At 41.6% G+C, this 19,456-nt stretch overlaps 2 protein-coding genes across 4 annotated transcripts in view; one reads left to right on the forward strand and one right to left on the reverse strand.

The window, feature by feature from the left end:
* The window catches only part of TXNDC11 (thioredoxin domain containing 11), a 26,848-nt gene extending 19,641 nt beyond the window's left edge, over positions 1 to 7,207 (forward strand). For all 3 annotated transcript variants that reach the window (XM_042037202.1, XM_042037203.1, XM_042037204.1), the window contains 4 exons: positions 1,053 to 1,198; positions 1,895 to 2,004; positions 3,439 to 3,519; positions 6,124 to 7,207. In XM_042037202.1, the coding sequence (XP_041893136.1) occupies positions 1,053 to 1,198; positions 1,895 to 2,004; positions 3,439 to 3,519; positions 6,124 to 6,751 (965 nt within the window). In that variant the 3' untranslated portion in view covers positions 6,752 to 7,207. The remainder of the gene's footprint in view (positions 1 to 1,052; positions 1,199 to 1,894; positions 2,005 to 3,438; positions 3,520 to 6,123) is intronic.
* Positions 6,781 to 9,490, reverse strand: SNN (stannin). Its single transcript, XM_042037207.1, has one exon. The coding sequence runs from the start codon at positions 9,410 to 9,412 to the stop codon at positions 9,149 to 9,151; it is 264 nt and encodes an 87-aa protein (XP_041893141.1). The 5' UTR covers positions 9,413 to 9,490; the 3' UTR covers positions 6,781 to 9,148.
* Positions 9,491 to 19,456: the final 9,966 nt, after the last annotated feature.

The raw sequence follows: 19,456 nt of genomic DNA on the forward strand, positions 1-19,456 counted from the left end.
AATCAGGAACATGTCTGTAATTAACCCCTTCCTTTCAGTTGCTACTTAATCATGCATAGATATTCCAAATCTGGAGATGTAAAAAGAAAAAAACCTCTTTTGGCCTGGTGTGAGAATTTAATGAAATGCTGAATAGTTAATAAAGAGCTAAGTGTACTGCTGTTTGCATTTCAGAGATAAACTTGATGGTCTGGTATTTTGTATATCTGTACAAAAGTGACAGTTTTACTTGGGCTTAGTTTTTGTGCTGGCAATACAAGCACAAGGTTGTTTCTATTTGACCAAACAATTATTTTTATTGTTTTTCATATTTTATCTTTTGTCTTGATTATTGAATAATCTTATTTTTTAATGCACAGAATAATACTTCTCTATCCAAGTTGAAAAGAAGGATATTGCTGATATCTTGCAGCAATTGAGAGAATGTAGTTCAGGCTCAGAGTAGTGTAGCTGAAGGTAGTTGAGGGCTTTGGAGCTTATTTTAAATTTTTACCAGTGGCCAGCTACTTGTTACATATCTTAAAATTAAGGAGAAAGTAGAACAAAGAGAAAGGTGGTCCCTGGTAGACAAAAGGGGGTTGGTTGTATTGGCATGGTAATAGCAGATATTTAAAGATCCAAAGAAGGGAATTGCAGAGAAAGTAATTAAAAATGGAAGAAAAAATGCAAATAAATGTGGAACTAAGTGGAGCCTTTCAAGATAATGTAGGTGTTCATAAATAGTAACCTCTCCATTTTTTACTTAGCAGGTATGTGGTTAGGAGAACAGAATATTATTATTATTATAGCACATTGATACAAGATTAAAGTCTGGTGTGGCAAGTGACAAGACTGTAATGAGCAAATTTAAAAAAAAGAGCAGTGAAACTTTTTCCTGTTTTCACATCAGTTGTGGTTACTCAAGAGTTGATCCAAAACTTAGAAATTAATGACATGAACCCAGGTTTCAGTTTGTATTTTCTCTGTACGTTCTTCTGGATTCTAAAGCAAAAACTGCCAAAATCACCTTTGCAAAACTGAAATAACTTTGTTATGTATCAATTTCATTTCAGAGAACTTCATTAAAAATTTCAGTGTTCTCTACAGTCCCTTGAAAAGGCATCTGGTTGATGACCCTTCAGTCCATTTTCATGAACAGCATGTGGTCACTGAAGTGACCACAAACACCTTTCACAAGACCGTGTTCCTGAGTGCCAAGGTACACCGCGTTACTCAACAGCTTTCTTGCAGATAATGGCACAGATTTTAAGGAGGGGTCTCAGTCTTGTTTAATATTGATATGCTTTTCTTACTTGTAACATAAAATACGGTGTTCTGTAAAAATTCAAAGCCTTTCCAATTGCATGCCATAAAAATAGATGTCATCCTGAGTACAGTTAAATTACCTTGATTTTTTAAAATACATGATTGTGAGGATTAATTAATATCCATTGTCATTCAACTCTGCAGTGAATGTCTGCATCTCCAGCTGGTTTCCAGCAGCCCCAGCCCCTGCTTTGCTAGTCAGAGGCAGAAAGCAGAAGTCTGGACATCATTTTTTTCCCCCCCATATGAAATGTACAGTCAGTGTTAGATATATAGGAATTTAAGATTGCAAAAGAATCTTGGGAAGTGTAGTAAAGTTTGGTGCATTTGCACTTAAAGGGAATGATGCTAAACTAAGTAATTTTTTTGTTTTGACTTTATGGAAAAAGAATTCCCCAAGAATTTTTGTGTTGACTCAGTAGTCAGAGGGCAGCAGTGAAAAACTTATTATAATAAAGTTCATTAATACTAGGAAAAAATTTGCTTTCACGTTTCAAGAGTTCCCATGCTAGATGTTGTGAAAACTACTCCTCCTTTCTGCAGATTTCCTCCAATAGATAATCAAACTCTTCTCCATTTCATTTTCCAGAATGTCTTGCTGCTCTATTATGCACAGTGGTGTGGATTCTGTGCTTCTCTTAATCACATTTTTATTCAACTTGCTCGTCTTTTGCCTCCCGACAGTTTCACCGTGGCAAGGTAAAAAGATTCTAATTTCATCTTTCCAGAATAATGTAAGATCATTGAGGTCATCAGCCTAGAAAATAAATACTTTTTTTTTCTCTACAACCATGCAATATAGATTTGAATGTCATCTGCTTAATATTTCTTTGAATGCATTGTTTTGTTTTCCTTTGTATAAATGTGGTGGTTTTCAATCTCACTGCCATAGTTATCAACTTCCATTAAAATTAATTTTTAAACTGTGCAATTAACCTTGAAACTTCCTAATTTCAGGAAGTGAATCAATAACTTTCTGATGATTTGTAGCAAATAGTAATATGCTATTTGTATATATGTTTTTGTTAGCAACACCGTTTTCATCACAAATCTAAAACAGCAACCTACATCCTACTATAAAGAAAATTAACTCTATCCCAGCCAAAACCAGTGTACAGAAATATATCTATATATGCATGTGTATAATGTATATTTTAAATATATATATTAAAATATATTTTTATATGTAAAAAAGACATGTTTTTCTTTGGTGTTTCCAGGGTTTTTAATGTTTCAGTTGCACTGCAACATTTTTGTTCATGTGTGTGATAATAATGCATAAATACTTAAAACATCTGCTCTGATTGCATCTTTGATTCTGACTAAACTTACTCCAGGAGACAGCATGAGATGTAGAGAAAAACTTAATCAATTAATAATCTGGATTTTCGTCCCCTGTTTATAATTGTGGCTTTATTGCCACAGATGTGATGTTATTCCCAAGGCTACACCTGTTCTCTTGCCCGACTTTGAAGTTCTCTCATTTGCTCCATTGTTTTCACAGCAGTATTACTGATGTGATTGTCTGTTTAGTTCTATAATAATTTGTAATTAATAGAATTTTATTTGTGAAAAGAAACCCTAAAATGCAGAAAAAAACCAGTAACAAACAGTTGCATCAAGTGTTCCTTTCTACACAGAGCTTTAGGAAAAAAAAAAGCCTTTAAGAATGTGCTTGTCCTTGGAAGTATCAAAGTAATTTACTCCCAAAACTGCTCAAGGGGACAATATTAAGAGAGATGTACTTGAGGAACAAATTAATGAATAGGAATAACTTGTCTCATGTTTGGCATGTCTGCCTCAGAAAAAAGGTGTGTACACAATGCATGCACTGTGTACACAGTGAGCGACTGGGGTTTAATTGATGGCTGAGAGCAGTTGCAATATTGAACATATTTTTCTAGAGAAAAAACCCCACAGATATTTCTTAAACTGACAGTCATCATCTTGAATATTGGTAATTTTATCTGCTGACTCATATGCACAATGTATTTCTGGCATAACACATTTAGACTTACTTTCACAGATACTTAAATTTCCTTCTTCCCAATCCCTAAAATGGCATTTTACAAGAAAAAAATTGCAGATTGTTTATCTGCCTGTTCTCTTCATCAGTATGTCTTTTCCTCACAGAATTGATGTAACTCGAAATGACCTTCCCTGGGAATTTATGACAGACCGTCTCCCAACCATTTTATTTTTTCCTCATCAGAGGTAATGTAATTCTTTTCCCTGTGGATTTTTAACTTCCATTTTACTAAGCTGCAGCAATTATCTGGTTACGTGTCTTAGCAGAGAAAAAAGCCAAAGCGTAATTCATTTCCATATATGCATTCTTACTTCATACATATTCTAATTAAAAAAAACCCCACCAGCAAAACAACAAAATAACCCAACCAACAGTCACCGATTTCCACCCTTCTCCCTCAAGGACTCTTACTATCAGCAAATGGGAAGTCAGACTGTTAGTACTGGGCAGTGAACTACCACCAAATCTTTAAACCTGTGCCTTAAGTTTTGCCATTCATGTTTTAATCCAGTACAGTTTTGTTTATATCAGTTCTGAGTCACCCCATTTCTTCTCCCATCTCCCTATTTCTTTTCATAGGTACTCATTTTGTCTTGGTCTCTGTAATGCTCTAGACAGTCTCTGGAGGGACGGACTGAATAGTTTTAATAAGATTATTTTTGTAATCTTCCAACTGGTTTTATAAAGGTACCTTACCTCTAGGCATTGCTTTCACTCCTGCTTTTCCTTTCCAGTGTTTTTTTATATTTTGCTGCATGTAGGTAATCAAGAAAATTAGGATCTGATAGTATTTTGTAGTATCTGTAGCACTACTAGAGTAGTCATACATTCATTTTGGATATGAAGGTGTCTCATATTAAGGCTTTTTATGCAGCTTCTTATCCATTTGCCTTATGTGACAATTTTTGCAAATCAACTCTGTTCTCAATTTCTTTCTACCACATGCTGTTAATATTTTGCTTTGCTATTTGTTTTACATAGCCTTTTAGCTTCTTTGATACATGCTGTGGTTTTGATCAATAAAAATGGATGATGATGTAGTAAAACATTACCACAGTATAATGAGTCATGTTTGATTTAGCATAGACTATTTTTTGCCTAAATTGTGTCACGATTCATTAATCTGGGATGGGAGCTGATTGTCAGCTGAGAAACTGCTGATGGTAATTACAAGAGTAACTTGGTTGATCACCAGCAGTCTGCAGAGGAGGAAAGCTCATGGTGCTTACTCTGCCAGAAATAGCCTAATCGTGGTGAGCAGGAGCCTCATCTGACTGAAGTTCTTGAATTATTGATAAAATATGGTTATCTATCTTCTACCTGAAGTACAATAAGTAGTTTTCAGTAAATGAAATTAAATGTTTTTATATCCCACATGCTTATGAGTTGGATTTCACAGAAGGCATTGTTCAGGGAAGTGTAATTGGTAACTGAGGAACTCCCCTGTTCCAGATGCGTGTTGTGATTCAGGACATAATATCACACACAGGGGGACACAAGAGTTGTCCGTGGTGTGGTGTGTGTTGTACAGGAGCATCATGAGGCTTTGGCATTATACTTGAATCTGGCTTTCTTGCTTTGCAATGATTTTTGTTTGGACTTACTCTATGCCCTTTACTCTAGTGATGAATTTGACAGCCAGAGGGGAGCAAACTAAGCTTTTCTTGTTTCAATGGCTGCCTCAGGAAGGACAATACGCTGCTGACTGGCAAAGCTGGAGGAGACCCAGAGTGATAAACTATTAGCTGGCTTCCCAGTTACATACACATAGTGAGGTGGAAGTGGCTGTGCTGCAGGAGGGAGTGAACTTGTGTTACACGGGAACATACTGAGTGAAAGGCTGAAGATGGAACTGGTTCAGAAAGAGAAGAGCAAGAGTTAGTTCCAGTCTAGTCCTTAGTGGACAATTTAGCCTCGTGTGTGTGCACAGGGTCCACAAAGGGCAGTAATTGCAACATTTGTCACAGCTGGAGCTGGTGTTTTTTAGTAGTTGGTAGTCTTGAGGAAGAAATTTGGTACTTGCTGTTCTTGACCTCTCTTACTAGGCTGTAACAGGTTATGGCATTGCAGAAAGCAGGGGGCTTACCTGCTCCATATGCTGGGTTTAGTCTTCACAGCTTTGGGGGAGAGAACACCAACAAAAACCAACAGAAAAACATTGTTTGGTTTGCTTCCTTCATCACCTCTGACATAAAGCAATAAGAGGAACAAGTAAAGAGACTTTTTTTTTATTGACAGCAAAAGGGCCTTACTTCTGACTGAAGTGACTTACTGTTTAAAAGCAAACTGCTCCCTTGCAGTGGCTTTCACATGCTGGAACACACTAAGCTACTGCTTTCAGGGTAAGAGAGAGGTTCAAAATAGTCATTTCCCATCAGGTAGCTTTATGTATCTGGACTTAAATTCTAATAATGTATGTAGACTTACGAACATTTAAATGTCATCCTTCAACTTAAAAATATTAATGGCACACACAGCACTGCTGCTGTATGTACTTCAAGCTCATAACCCATGACCACGATACTTCTTTAAGAGTGAAATCTGTTTTCTGAGATTTAACAGAATTTTTTCTTCAAATACTAGTCCCATGCAGAGATATTTATTACAGCACCCAGACTGGAACACAGGGAAAAGAGTTCATCAATCTGTGTGCTCTATCTTTATTACAGTTTAGGTTTCTCTTAGCTGCTGAACTAACCATACTTGATAAAAAATAAGATACCAAGTTGGAGTTGAACAGCAGCTGCTTAGATAAAATTATCATTGCTTAACTTGTTATGTCTTTCTAGGAAGGAGCAAAGTGTGAAGTTCCCTGAAGACTTCTCAGTTAACCTTCCTAATCTCCTGAAATTTATTTTACATCACTCAAGTCTTTCTCCATCAGAGCCCTGTACCAAAGAATGCCTACATAAAGAGTCAGTTCTACAGCAAGGACACATCTCACATTTAGAGAGAGAAATTCAGAAGTTAAGATCAGAAATCAGTGCCCTTCATCAGGCCCATAACCAGCTTGAAGCACAGCTTTCTGAAGCCAGGAGAGAGGAGCAGAGACTACAGCAGCAAAAACACACACTGGAAAAGCAGCACAAAACTCTGCAGCTCCACAGTGAGCAGTTACAGGCCACATATGACCAGAAGAATCAAGAATTGTTAGAAATGGCTGAAAAGCTTCATGAATTAGCTGATGCATCAGAAAACCTCCTTAAAGAGAATGCTTTACTGAGAATTCTGGTGGCAGCGAGGGGAGAAAAGCTACAGAGAAAAGATGAAATTAAAGAACCCCTTCAATCTGAGCAAACACTTTCTGAAGATAATGATCTATCACTTTCAACAGCTACTGCCACTTCAGAGGAAAAAAGGATTGACAATATTGATACCATAGAGACAGAGCACAGTAGTGGAAATAGGACAGAATAATTGCTTATACCAAGTCAAATGATGCAGTATTGGGTAGGTATTTATGCAAATTTTATTGACATTCATTGTAAATAAAGACTTCTTCCCCCACATGATCTAGAAAAAGAAAAATCAAATGGAGTATTTTTATATACTTGAACAACTTATTAGATACCCCCATCTTAAGAGAAGAGGAGAATGGAAAACACTTTCTGCACTTTACTATTGCACTAACTTGCAAACACCTATCCATTTAAATTAAAGATACTGGTTTGTAGGGGCAACAGTGAAGCACCTCTGACTAAGGACCAGTTAAGTTTTCACTGGCTTTCTCTTACAGCTGCTAGAAGGGAAATTAGACCTTTGATTTATACTTTTCCATAATTTCTGAAGTTTGCCCTTTACACTGCATTCTCTTTGCTGAATTAAAATAGATACTTCATCTGTGTAATCAGTAAACTTGAATGGACAAAGTCATCTTGCTACAACTGTTCTGTTCTATAACTTCCAGCACTTTGTATCACTTTTGTATACTGGTATTCTGACTGTCCTGGAAACCACAAGAGCCATGTGTGAACTGTTCTCTACTGAAAACTAAAGGAAGTCTTACTGAATTAATCCTTTTTTCTTTGCTTTTAAAAGGTCTGGAATACAGCAAGTGTACAGGTCTGACTATACATGCAAGTCTCTTAAGAGTAGCATCTTAAAAAAGCACGTGTCAGGGTAAGAACATTATCAGCTGTACCCCATATGTTGTACTCAAGAGGCAACAGCAAGAGCTTTTTGCTACTTTTTTGCTACTGACAGCATTTATTTGGCTTCAAATTATAGCTTTCAATTTAAAAACCACAAATGTAGCACTAACAAAGCAATTCAACCTCTTAGTGTAAAAGAAGGGGACAACTTACTGTCTAGGCCATTCTTGTCTTGCATATAGTTAAAATTCTCAAGCAAGCTTGCTAGGCCTTAAGTTATTCCATATGTACAGGTACAAGAAGCAAATCTCATGCTTCCTCTGGAGCTGAATTAAGGCTAGGCAATTAAGTGTTTAAAAATACCAGTATGCAAAGGAGGCCATGTATAAAGTAATAGAAAACAGGCCAGTGACCTCTAAAGCATGTGTGCCTACACAGAGTTTTAGAATATGTAAGCTGCCATTGGTTGCTCAATGTTGTTTCTTCTCCTCCCCTTTCTGGCTTTTCCCCCCAGACGTTTGCAGTCCAGAACATCCCATTTAACACCTTTTTACAGTTCGTATAGCTGAACTACAGCACAGAGCAGGAAATGTATGTTCTCTGGAAGGACTTGGCCATTGCTAGCTAAAAACTTCTACTGACCAGCAATAACCCTTGCCCCTACCAACAGTAGAAAAGACTGAAACTTCTCCTGTTGTAGTACAGTTCAATCAAAAGTTATATACAAGATACATTAACTGAATTCTAGAGTTGGCTGACTGTAGACTAAAATACCTTTTTATAACAGGCTGTTAACATACACCCTATCTGCTAAGTACACAAACTAGGGTTCTGGGAAGAATTCATACTAGTTGCACTTAAGCCAGTTTTGCTAAGTAATCACTTCTGCAGTTTCAGCACACAGACCTATGGAAGAAAAAAAGTCTGCTCTACTGCCATTCAAACACCTGGAAACCTTCTGGACTTCCCCTGAGGGTTCAGTATCCATCATTAGTTTCCATGTTAGAATCCATCAAAATGGCAGTTTCCTTGCAGTAGCTACATAGAGAACTCAGTCCTAGCAGCTTGGAGGCTTAAACAACATAGCTGCAACTAAAGGAACTCTTCCTTCTTGTAAGCTCCTGTGTGTCCTCCCTCAGCATATGACTAAATGCTTATCCCTTTTCAAATGAAGTACTCTGCATCAGCCCAATAAACTGTTCAAAGTTCTGACTTAATGGCTGCACACTCAATGTCATAGCAGAAGCAAGCTTTAACTGCAGATTTGGTTTTGAAGGTCTGGAGTCCCCTTGTGTATTACATACAAGTGCATCATATTCCCATATGCTACAGAACACAAAGCAAGAAGTTTCTGGCAGCCTATTTACAGTTCACAGTTGTAAAGTAGTTTACATTACAGTAGTAGTTCCATCAAAATAGGCTCAGCTAAACATTCAAGTAACAAAAAACAGTAGTAGTCTCTTCACACCAGAGTATCCCTGTGCCCATTGCCGGCAACGGACATTATGCCAGGCGAGTCAGCTCCTGCCATTGAGGAATTAGGATACACAGTCAATGCACAGTGCAACTTCTCAGTGCACGCAGTTGCAAACAAAGCTTATTTAATTCTCATCAGGGTGTGTTGCGATGAATGGTGTGCACGTGACCAGGTTTTTCACAGTATTGAGATGCTTCTGCTGGTTACACGTCACGAGCATAGTCCATCTGCATGTGTTGCTCCGAGTTAGCTGTGTACTTCTGGGCCATTCGGAGTTAGTTTTGCTTTCCTTTCCACACAAGGTCCTTTAGCAGAGTACTGCACCAGGAGAAAGGGCTCTTTGGTTTCTCCTTCACCCACAATGCTTTCCTCATCCTCAGACTGGCTGATCTTCTGCAGCCGCAGGTAGCACCAGCAGCCCAGGATCAGGGCTCCCAGAGCTGCAATAGCGATCAGGGTAACAATGACAGTCACCACTCCGGTGGTGGGGCTGTGATCCGTGATAGACATGGCCAATAGTTCAGGCTGTACTCTTCTTCAAGGAGATTTTTCTGTCCTCTCTATCAGTCTTGATGCATCTTCGAACTCCTGCAGGGTTAAAAATAAGTAATGAAGTTGTACAGTTTTACCGCACTCAGCAAGATTATATTCATGGCTGGTATCCTCCACCAGGGCATGGGACTCTCTTGCACTTAGTGCTTTGTGCTGTTCAGTCATAGAATCACAGAACCATGTTTTGGCTCTTGACATGCTTGTTGAGATAGCACATCATCAGCATACTAAAAGGTAGCAATTTTTACGTGGAGATGCAAGATGAGACAAAGCTGTATGGAATTTATACAGTTCAGTATAGGGAGATTTAAGACTATTGATACAAATGCTGTATCACAAGTCAGATCTCAAATCCATGACAAGGTAGCAATTCAGCTACCTTTAGTTTTCCTCAAGGAATCCTACAGAAACAGTATATTTGAGTGTCTGGCCCTTTTTAAAATTTAATTTACAACCCTCCTTCTTACATACTAAGAATTTCAGGATTGGTAGGCTAATTGTGAAGGTAATTACAGTGCTAATGCATTACTGTAAGTCTGTCCTTAACAGTGGTCTGCTTACAAGGGCTGAGTACATGCTAATTAATTGTTTGTTCACTGAGCTGATAAACACACATAAAACATCTGTTGCTTTTTTCATAAAAAGCAGTTAGAGCCATACTTAAGACTAATCAAGCACAATGGGAATATCATTATTTTAAGCTTCTGCTCCTCTTAGTGGCTTTAAAACCATAAGAGAAAGGCAGCCTGTTAGGACCACAGCTGGAATTGGAAGAGAGGCAGCAGGCAGGAAATCGGAAGATCTCCAAGAGTTCCTTAGTTTGCTGTAGTTTGAGCAGGACAAAAATGTACAGGTAATGTCTTTTGCTACTTCCCCTTCCAAATTCACAACCCTATTTAAAAAGTCATGTGAGCCTTGTCTTCAGTTTCCAAGTTACTGTTTACAAAGCTGATAGCTTCACTTTTCTTCCTTCGGCTAGGACATAAGTAAGTATGCATTCATTAGCTTTTCTCTCCTACTACCCTAGGTCTTCAACAAAACACAAACTCATGGAAGACTAGTAGAGACCAGAGGCAGTCCTACTCAAGAAAGTCTCTTACCTCTGTGCTATTGTAAAAATCAGGTTAGGGCTCAGTACTGCCATTTCAGGTACAAAAGGTGCAGTACCCAAAGGCTCTAAGGCCATCTGTAAGTGCACACCTGCCTTTCTCCTGACCTGTACCCAACTGACTAGCAATGGGGTAACAGAGTATCTTCTGGCTGCCAGTCTGTTGAGGGTCACATAGACCTATCCAAGAAAGGCTCTTCCTCACCATCACTGCTGCAGTCTCAGCTGCAGGTGCAGCATCTTCATACAAAAACTCCTCAGGAGAAGTCAGTCTTCAACCTTGAGCCAGGACCACTGGGTGTGTAACACAGTGAGTGTTACCCACTGCACCAGAAGTCTCACCTGCATTTCAACATGAGTCAAGGCAATTGCAGTGCAGGATCTTTACCAAGACAGCTCAAGCCAGAGACCAAGTTTGTTCCCTGATGTCTCATAGAATGACAGACCCATGTGTATCACCATTTCAGCAAGGACACCTCCACTACAAAGGAATTCAGCATGTGTCATTAGAGTCCAGTGTCACATAACTTGTAGACACTCTGGTTACATTCCCAGCCCTGTAAACTACAGCAATCAATAGCTTGTAGTGTATCTGATACAATCAGCCAAGTTCTGCAGACCCAGTTTTGCTTAAGTAGTAAAACCAAACCTGACCACACCGCACACCCTCAGCAGGGCTGTGTGCCCACTGCAGCCAGAGAAGTGTATGATTTGTCACAATCACCTTGGTTCTGCAATGCTTATTCAACACAGGGTGATCAGCTGAGGGTGATTAAGAGTGACTTTCATGTAGTTCACTTTCCTCAGGGCATGTCTGAACAGCAGCACTGTTTGATCCAGCCAAAACAGTACAGCATCAGCATAAAAGATACTTTACCTTGCTTCTCATGCAGGCTCTGCATGGCTACACTGAAACCTCTTCTGCAGCTTGCACCATTGCAAGCAGCAATGACAACCTACTGTTCCTCTACAGCAGTTTGGGGCAGCATATAGCCTTACATTAAGCAGTTACTATCACCTAGGAAATAATTTTTCACAGTGGAAACTATTGCAGATGCTACCCCTCTGCCAGTCTGACTGAGTAGACAGCATCAACTATATAAACTATGAAACTTTGCACATCACCAGCCTCTGCATCACCAGGATCTTCTGGCAATCTTGTTTCAGGACACACGAGACTGATTTATGCTGACTAAATTTTGAGTCCAAATTCGAGTGCAACATAGCAACTTACAGATTCCTCTTGAAGATCTTTCTTGGCCAAATCCATAGGTTTTTAAAAATCCAAATGTTTTCTATTTGGTTTACAATTCAAACAACTTCACTTCTCAATGACAAAAGTGTTAGGCATCCTTCCTTCAGGCATATCCTCTTCCCACACAGGTACCTGAGAGCCACCACCCTATATAAAGTCTGGTATGAAGCATCTGTACAGATTAACACTGGCACAAACAACTATTTAATAGTGCATGACAGTAGCTTTAGATAGTTTCAAAGCTATAGTGTTGCTAGCTCACACTGCTGTTTTTCTGGCCTTAGGCTACAACTAGTTCTAGTTCAGACTCACTTTCCCCTTACAGCCTACCTGAGCTAAAAATCCCCCATGAGCATACCAGGCACAGCAATGCCTTCATTTATCACTTTTGCTGTAAGATATTAGAGGCTGTAAATTCCTGATCTTCAAAGGGATTGCCAGCACCATCCATATACATTTGGTGGCACTTATAAAGCTATGTCCCTTCCCACCACACTTGCTATCAAATCAAGCATCTAAGCGTATTTACTCACAAGCAAGATTAGTCAGATCACTGGCATGAACTGCAAATAGCCTGTTTCAGTTCTTACAGCAATCAAGCCGTGAAAACATCAGCTAGAAATCATTTTTCCATGCATAACTTGCTGCTTTTCTTTTTTGCCTAACACCAGCTTCTACTCAGAAATTCGTTTGTGAAGTTTTATTATGCAATTCAGAAGCTGTAACTAGAGGACAAACAGGCAGTTTAAATTGCAGAAGGCTGCTAGGGGACAAATGCAGTGCAAGACTGGAATTAGTTTCTAAACCAAGTTTTTCATTATTACAGGCATTATGCTGCTAAGTTCACTATTATTAATGCCTGCAGGTATGTTTCACTGCTACCATTCAAGCCAAAGCTATAGGAAGAGGCTTCAAAAGCAAATCTACTACAGTTCACCCAAATATACTAAAGTTCTCATCAAGCAGTCATGTTCAAGGTTCAAGTATTAAGTCTTTGGGCTTTTTTTTCTTTTTTTTTTTGGGGGGGGGGGGGCGGGGCGGGGAGGAGATGGGAGCTACTGTCTTATAGTATTCCACCTAAATTAACTGGGGCACAGTAAAGGAAATGAGAATAAAACTACCAAGAGTGGCCTTCAGCTTAATTCTTTTTTAAAAAAATCAGTAAAAGCTGTTTAGTTAAAAAGCCTCCAACAACAGCTTGTAATCAACATGCTTCTAATTGTGAAAAATGCTTTCTTCTATTTCTGCTAGTAAAATCCCTTTTGAGGAATGCTGCATACTATCATAATAGCATCCTTTTTGCCAATGGAAGACAAGGGGAAAAGCCACTGGGAAGATCAGTGCTGTACATTTACCACTGGCACACAAGCATGTACAGCACCCACACTATCCAGCCACAGAAAGCAAGGCCTTTACAATACAGGAGTGCTCAGGCTTCACCATTGCAAAAAAAAAAAAAAAAAAAAAAAAAAAAAAAAAAAAAAAAAAAAAAAGCATCACTGTTATTCTTCATTAACTCCAGTTAATACCACCTCTTTCTGATAATGCCAAGTTACCTTGCACAAGCTGGGGCTTGGCCAGAGGCTATTTTAGAAGCAGGGAGCTGTTTAGTAGAAGGCTTCAATGCAAATCATCTTTTCCCAACCCCTGTTAGTTTTGATGAGGAATAAAAGAACAGGGCTTTTCTGTGGCTAATTAGCTGTGGAGAGTATTCCAAGAACTTAGCATTCAAGCAACTGTTAGAAACTCTAGAGCGAAAGCCAATACCTAACAGCATTGGCTGGACCAGCAGTTAGTTCCCACATGAGGTGTAGTGGTGCCTTACACTTAATCAAGACTCACTTTTAAAGCTTTGCACCAAGCTAAACCACACAGAAGTTGATAGTTTACAGAAGACAGCAAGATGGAGAGATGAGAGAGTAGCGGTCTAAGATGTTTTCCAGACATGACGACAGTTTCAAGAGCAGACAGACTTTCTCAGCAGCACAGCAAGTGGAAGAGGTTTATGCTGTAACTGCCTGTCAGGCAAGTCAGCCAGTCAATGCAGAACTGGAAACAGGCTTGTAGTGTTAAGACCATGTTTGCTTCAGAGGCAATTGCATGGCTTGCAAAACATCTGTCAGACTCCAGATTTTTATCTGTCAGTGTCACATCCACATGGAGCTCTAATGAAAAGTCTGTCCTGACATGGTAACAGTCAATTCTGACATTCCATTACCAGAAGTAACATGTTGTATACATCCCCTGGCATAGCTTAATTCTTGATATATTAGAAAAATTGCTGAGATGCCAACATTTAGTTTGCTGATAAAAACATGTTTTTCTATTTAGATTCAAGGTAGCTCTCCAAGTGTGTAGTTTCGGGTTTTTTTTTTTTTAATGGCTTTGTCTAACAGCAGCTACACAGCACCTGATGTTTCTGATAGTCAAACAGTTTTTATACGCAGCTCAAATCTTCAGACAGCAAGTACTCCAGGAGTCAGTCACATACCTGCACCAAGCAGCTCTGGCTAGGAGTCCTCTATGCAGAGTTTCTGAGTCACCTTATTAGAAAGGCAAAGGTCACACTGGTTTTGGATCTTGTCTGGTAAGTCTTCCCTCTCGCTCTTCCCCTGTGGAGAGGGAACACATTGGTCTCTAGCTGCTGCTCTGCATCCTGAGTGCCTTTCACTTTTGGCTTTCCAGTTACATAATCACGTTTAACTACTGGCTTCTGGCACAAGCTGTCAGGGAAAGATCCCTTACTGTTTCACCTACCTGCTAATCAAGGCAAGAGTCTCACAAGTGGTTTCGAGTTCTTTAGGGTTATTCAAAAGCAACATCTACTGACAAATGTAATGTCTACACCTGCATTTGTGTCAGGAAAAGGAAGAGCACGAGACGGCACGGCACACTGCAGATACTCAGAGGAAGGAACAAGACTCAGTTTGAACAACTTGCGTTACCGAAAACTCCCGAACTGTCATTAAGGTCGGTTTGGACATACCCTGCAACACGTACCGAACTCCTCGCACTGGGCGAACAGGGACGAGCCTCTCCTTCCGAAAGGAGCCCGGCGCCCACCGCGAGCAGCCGCCGACGAGCCGTGAGGCATCGCCTTGTGACTGCAGCACGGCAGGGCGGCTGCAAACCGCCAGGAGACGGGGCCGAGCCCCGGGGCAAACGGCGAAGCAGCACGGGCCGCCCGGGCCGGGGAAGTCCCGAGTCACTCACGGGGCCCACGCGAGGCCTGCGGGGCGCCCAGCACCGCTCGGAGCCCGGCAGGGCCGGGCGCGGACCCTCCCGCGGGCCGCCGCGGACACAAAGAGCGGGAAGGGGCGGCCCCGGCCCAGGGCAGAGGAACTCGGGGGGAATCCAGGCGGCCCCGACCCCAGCGCGGGTCCCTGCCCGCCTCACAGGCCCCAGCTCACAGCACGGCGAGCCCAACCCCGGCCCCGCACGGAGCCCAGCTCAGCCTCCCCTCGCATCGCTCGCCCAGTGTCACCGTCCCGCACAGACCCCACGTACCCACCGGCCTCCCCACGGCCGCGGCAGCTCCTTCCCCACCCGCGCCACCGCCTTATACCGGGGGCCGGGCGGCGCCGCGCGGCGCCAATCGCGGCCCGGGCAGCAACAGCCAACGGGCGGGGCTCCCTCGGCCCTTCCCTCCCTTTCCGTGACAGCCGCTGTGGGCCCCGCCCCGCCCGGGGTGAGAATGGAATTACAGAACAGAATCACGGAGTCAGAGAATCATAGAGGCATGGAATCGTGGAATCATCAAGGCTGGAAGAGACGTTTAATACTGTGTAGTCGAACCGTCAACCCAGCACCACCAAAACCGTCCCTAAACCTCTAAACCACATCACACAACGCCACATCCAGACGCCTCTTAAACACCACCAGGGATAGTGCCGCCACCACCTCCCCGGGCAACATATTCCAGTGCCTGACTACCCGAACAGCCCCCGTCTCAGCTTAAAGCCATTTCCTCTGGTCCCCTCACGGTAGGCACGGCAGAAGAGACCGGCCCCAGCTCACAACAACCTCCTTTCAGGCAGCTGTAGAGTCATGAGGTCCAGCCGGCGCCTCCTGGGGACTACACAAGCCCAGCTCCCTCAGGCACTTTCCACAGGACATGTTTTCCAGACGTTGCTTGGCGGGTCTCGGCGCTGGCGGCCCGCGGAAGGCGAGGCTGTGCTCAAGGGCTCCCATGAAGGGCTGCGCTCCTTCCCCTCGCCGCCTCAGCCCTAAGCCCCGCGCGGCGTCGAGGCGAGGGCGTGCGGGCACAGCCGTCCCCGCCAGGGACTGAGGGTGTCCGCCGTCGCTGGCCCAGCCCCAGCACCCTCCTCGCCAACTCCGCCGGGGTAAAACCCCTCAGACACCTCCGTGACCCCGCAAGAGGCGCCTTCTCGGTTCGCTGGGCAGCAACAGGACAAGGGCGCCGTTACCGGAGGCCACGCCTGAGCCGCCGCGGTGTTGGTGGCACTGACGGCCCCGCCGAGCCCGGCCAGCTCTCCTTCCGTGAGCCCCGAGCAGACAGCGCCGGCCCCCCTGAGGGCGTCTGCTTCAAACGTCCGGTAAGGTCTCATTCCCAGTATACCCATTATATTTGGTAATTCATGCTATGGTGCTGCAGTTAGGAAATTGCCCAGTGCAGGGGTTTGTCACCCTTCGGCTGAAGTTGGTCGTTATTGGAGTTATCAGGGACTCCTCTGATGTGGTATAGTTACTGGTAACACAGATTCCAACTTGTTTGAGGTTCATCTGAAATCTGGAAAAATGAGTTTTGAGGGAATAGACTGTGACAGAAGACCAAGTTTGGAAGCCACCATGACTTATAGAAAAACTTGTTTTACAACACAGTTTATCTCGTTGTGGTTTAACCCCAGTCAGCAACCAAGATCTCCATCAGCAGGATGGGGGAGAGAATCAGATGACTTTATTCTATTATTCACTTTTAATTATCAACCCCCCTTTCAGAGCAGATCCAAAACATAGCCCTACACTAGCTACTATGAAGAAAACTCGCTCTATTCTAACCAAAACTAGCACAACTGCAAAATTTTCTATGGAGTAAAAATAATTTTTCCTTCCATAAATGCAACAAGGTGCAGGGTCTCTTTCCATTCTCATTCAGTGGAAAGCGAAATATGGCCCAGTATCCACATGGATGCTTCACCTCCTCTATGTGCTCTCTAAGCCATCCAGACAGGAATCATCTTTTGCCTGGGAGCTGTACAGCTCCCTTCACATATGTTGGTGTGTCAGGAGACCTTCCTAAGATGACAGGTAACTCTGGACTGCTCCCGAATCCTATCTAGCCAGTTTGCAGCATTAGCAGAGCAGCTGTTTCACGGCACACACTGCCCTAAGCACACCATCCTGTAGTTTGTTTAATCAAAAATGTATGGTGGCATGGAATATCTGAGATACCACAGCCAGTTAAGAACATTTTTATAAAAGCCATTGTTTAATGTAAAATTAATGGTTTAAGATTTGGATCTAGTAAGTATAGTGCAACACCAGTTTCTACTGTCTTTATGCATCAACTGCCATAGAAGAGATGATAAAACATTACTAAACATTAAAAGCTCATAATCTTTTTTGAAAGAAGTGGAAGAGCAAGCACAGACACTGGCTTACTTTCACCGTTGGTAACTAGTGGTCTGGATTGTCTGTATTGGCCATGGCAGTTACCATCTGTCAGGTGAGCAGATGCAGAGGTAGCCTTTGGGCCAGTACTTTAATAAGATGTCTAAATCTCATTTAGATACTTGAATCTCTACAGGGATGCCTATTTTACTTACATAACCATGGATGGAGTCTCCACTGTATATGTGTCCCAATCCATTTCAGTGAGAAGGGTCATGCCCTTTTGTACAAAAATCATGAATGCAATTATGACAAAGCTGACTGGTAAAAGCCACCCAATAATAGCACAGCCATAAGAGAAGAAGACCAGCAATCTCTTTTGGTATAATTTGAAAACTTTTGCCTTTGAGAAAGTTTTAATAGTCATTTTGTATCTCATATTTAGTAAATGGCACAGAGAACAAAGAGGTTCATTCACATCAGTTTCTTATCTTTGTAAACGGGCTGCTTGCTCTGCACAGGCTTGGATGGGAAATTTCCAGTCTGTTGTGGAGAAAGTACAGGGCTGTTAATCCTTCAAAATTGCTTAAAATTTCTTCCTCTTACTTTCCCACTTTCACCCATCCCCAGTTAATGCTTAAGGCTTTTAGCAGGGACAAGGGTCTCATGATCTCAGATCCACACATGGGGAGCAAAGAACCCACTATATTTTTCACCAGGAGCTGCTGAAGCATACTCAGTTAAAGCCATTGAGTAATATGTTTTTCAGCTGTGTGAAGGATGAAAAAATGAGAGTTTTCTCTCATTTATTTACTGTTGCTCCTTAGCTGTGCACAAACAATGTACAACTGTGAACATGCAATATGCTAGTACAGGAGATAGTTTTCTCTTCCTTGGAAAAGAATTACAAGTTTATCAGTAAGATTTCTTCCTCAATATTCATAACTTACATAAACAGATTTGACAATTTTCTGAATTTATACTATAATTTAAAGCATACACTTACTGCTTTGATGTTTTCATATCACAAACACTCAGTAGTTTAAACCATTACATATGCGTATGGATTTCACTGGGAATTACCCACAGAAGAATTCTGGGGTCAGTTGTAGTTGCCATTGTCACAGTCATCTGGCTCTCTGCTGGAGTTACTCTGACCCCAGCATAGTTTCCAGCAGTGTTGATTTTAAGTGTTACTAATTATAGAGATTCTTTGGTTTCTCTTCAGGGACTATACCACTGTCAGAGAAAAATAATGACCAGATTATGATTTGCCTGTATTTTGTTTTGTTGGAAATAAATTGTTTCCATTGTTGCAAATTCACATTGCACACTCCTTGTCTGCTAATGTGGCTATTTTGAAAGTACTTATTTTTGGAGTTTCCTTCTGTCAGATCCTATGCCCTCTAAGTATATTCTTTGTATATTCATTACCCTTAAATTTTGAACAGTTACTGCCAATATTTGTTCCTTTATTAGGGGCGTATGCTGTGTTATTTCTGAAATGGTGGCTAGTGAAATAAACCATGTGCTTCCTCCATTTCCACTTGGAAAGACAGCGAATATGCAGGAGATGTGTGTTACACCTGTAATATCTATTCAATTTTCTGTTGTTCTGTAGAACTCCTTGGTGCAAAATGTGTCCAGTAATCACTGTGCACTCTAGAAAGTTTATCAGGGAAAGAGACCACACAGAACAGTTGTTGCAGATCTGTAGGGGGATTGTTAAAGAGGACAAAACACTGCTGTCTCTATTTGAGGAGGTCTAAATGACAACTTGCACCTTTACTTACTGGAGAGCACATATACAGAGAAAATGGGACCAAGCTGACCCTCTCCAGCAACTTGAGCAGGTTCTATCTTTTCATATTTCATGAAATTATTAATCCAGCTCTGTGCATGAAGAGGAATGAAAGTATATGAAGAGTTTGTACAGGTCAAATTTTAATTTTTTAAAGTTTTGCAAAACCTCAGGGTAATACTAAACCAAGATTTACTTCCTCTACCAGGGAATGCTGTACATGACCCCGAAGCTTTTCTTGCACTCTTCTGCTGTGGAGCCCTACCA

The sequence above is a fragment of the Corvus kubaryi genome, unplaced genomic scaffold, assembly GCF_017639235.1.
Source record: "Corvus kubaryi isolate FWS band 111438036 unplaced genomic scaffold, C.kubaryi_AGA036_p1.0 37387, whole genome shotgun sequence".
NCBI classification, from domain to species: domain Eukaryota; kingdom Metazoa; phylum Chordata; class Aves; order Passeriformes; family Corvidae; genus Corvus; species Corvus kubaryi.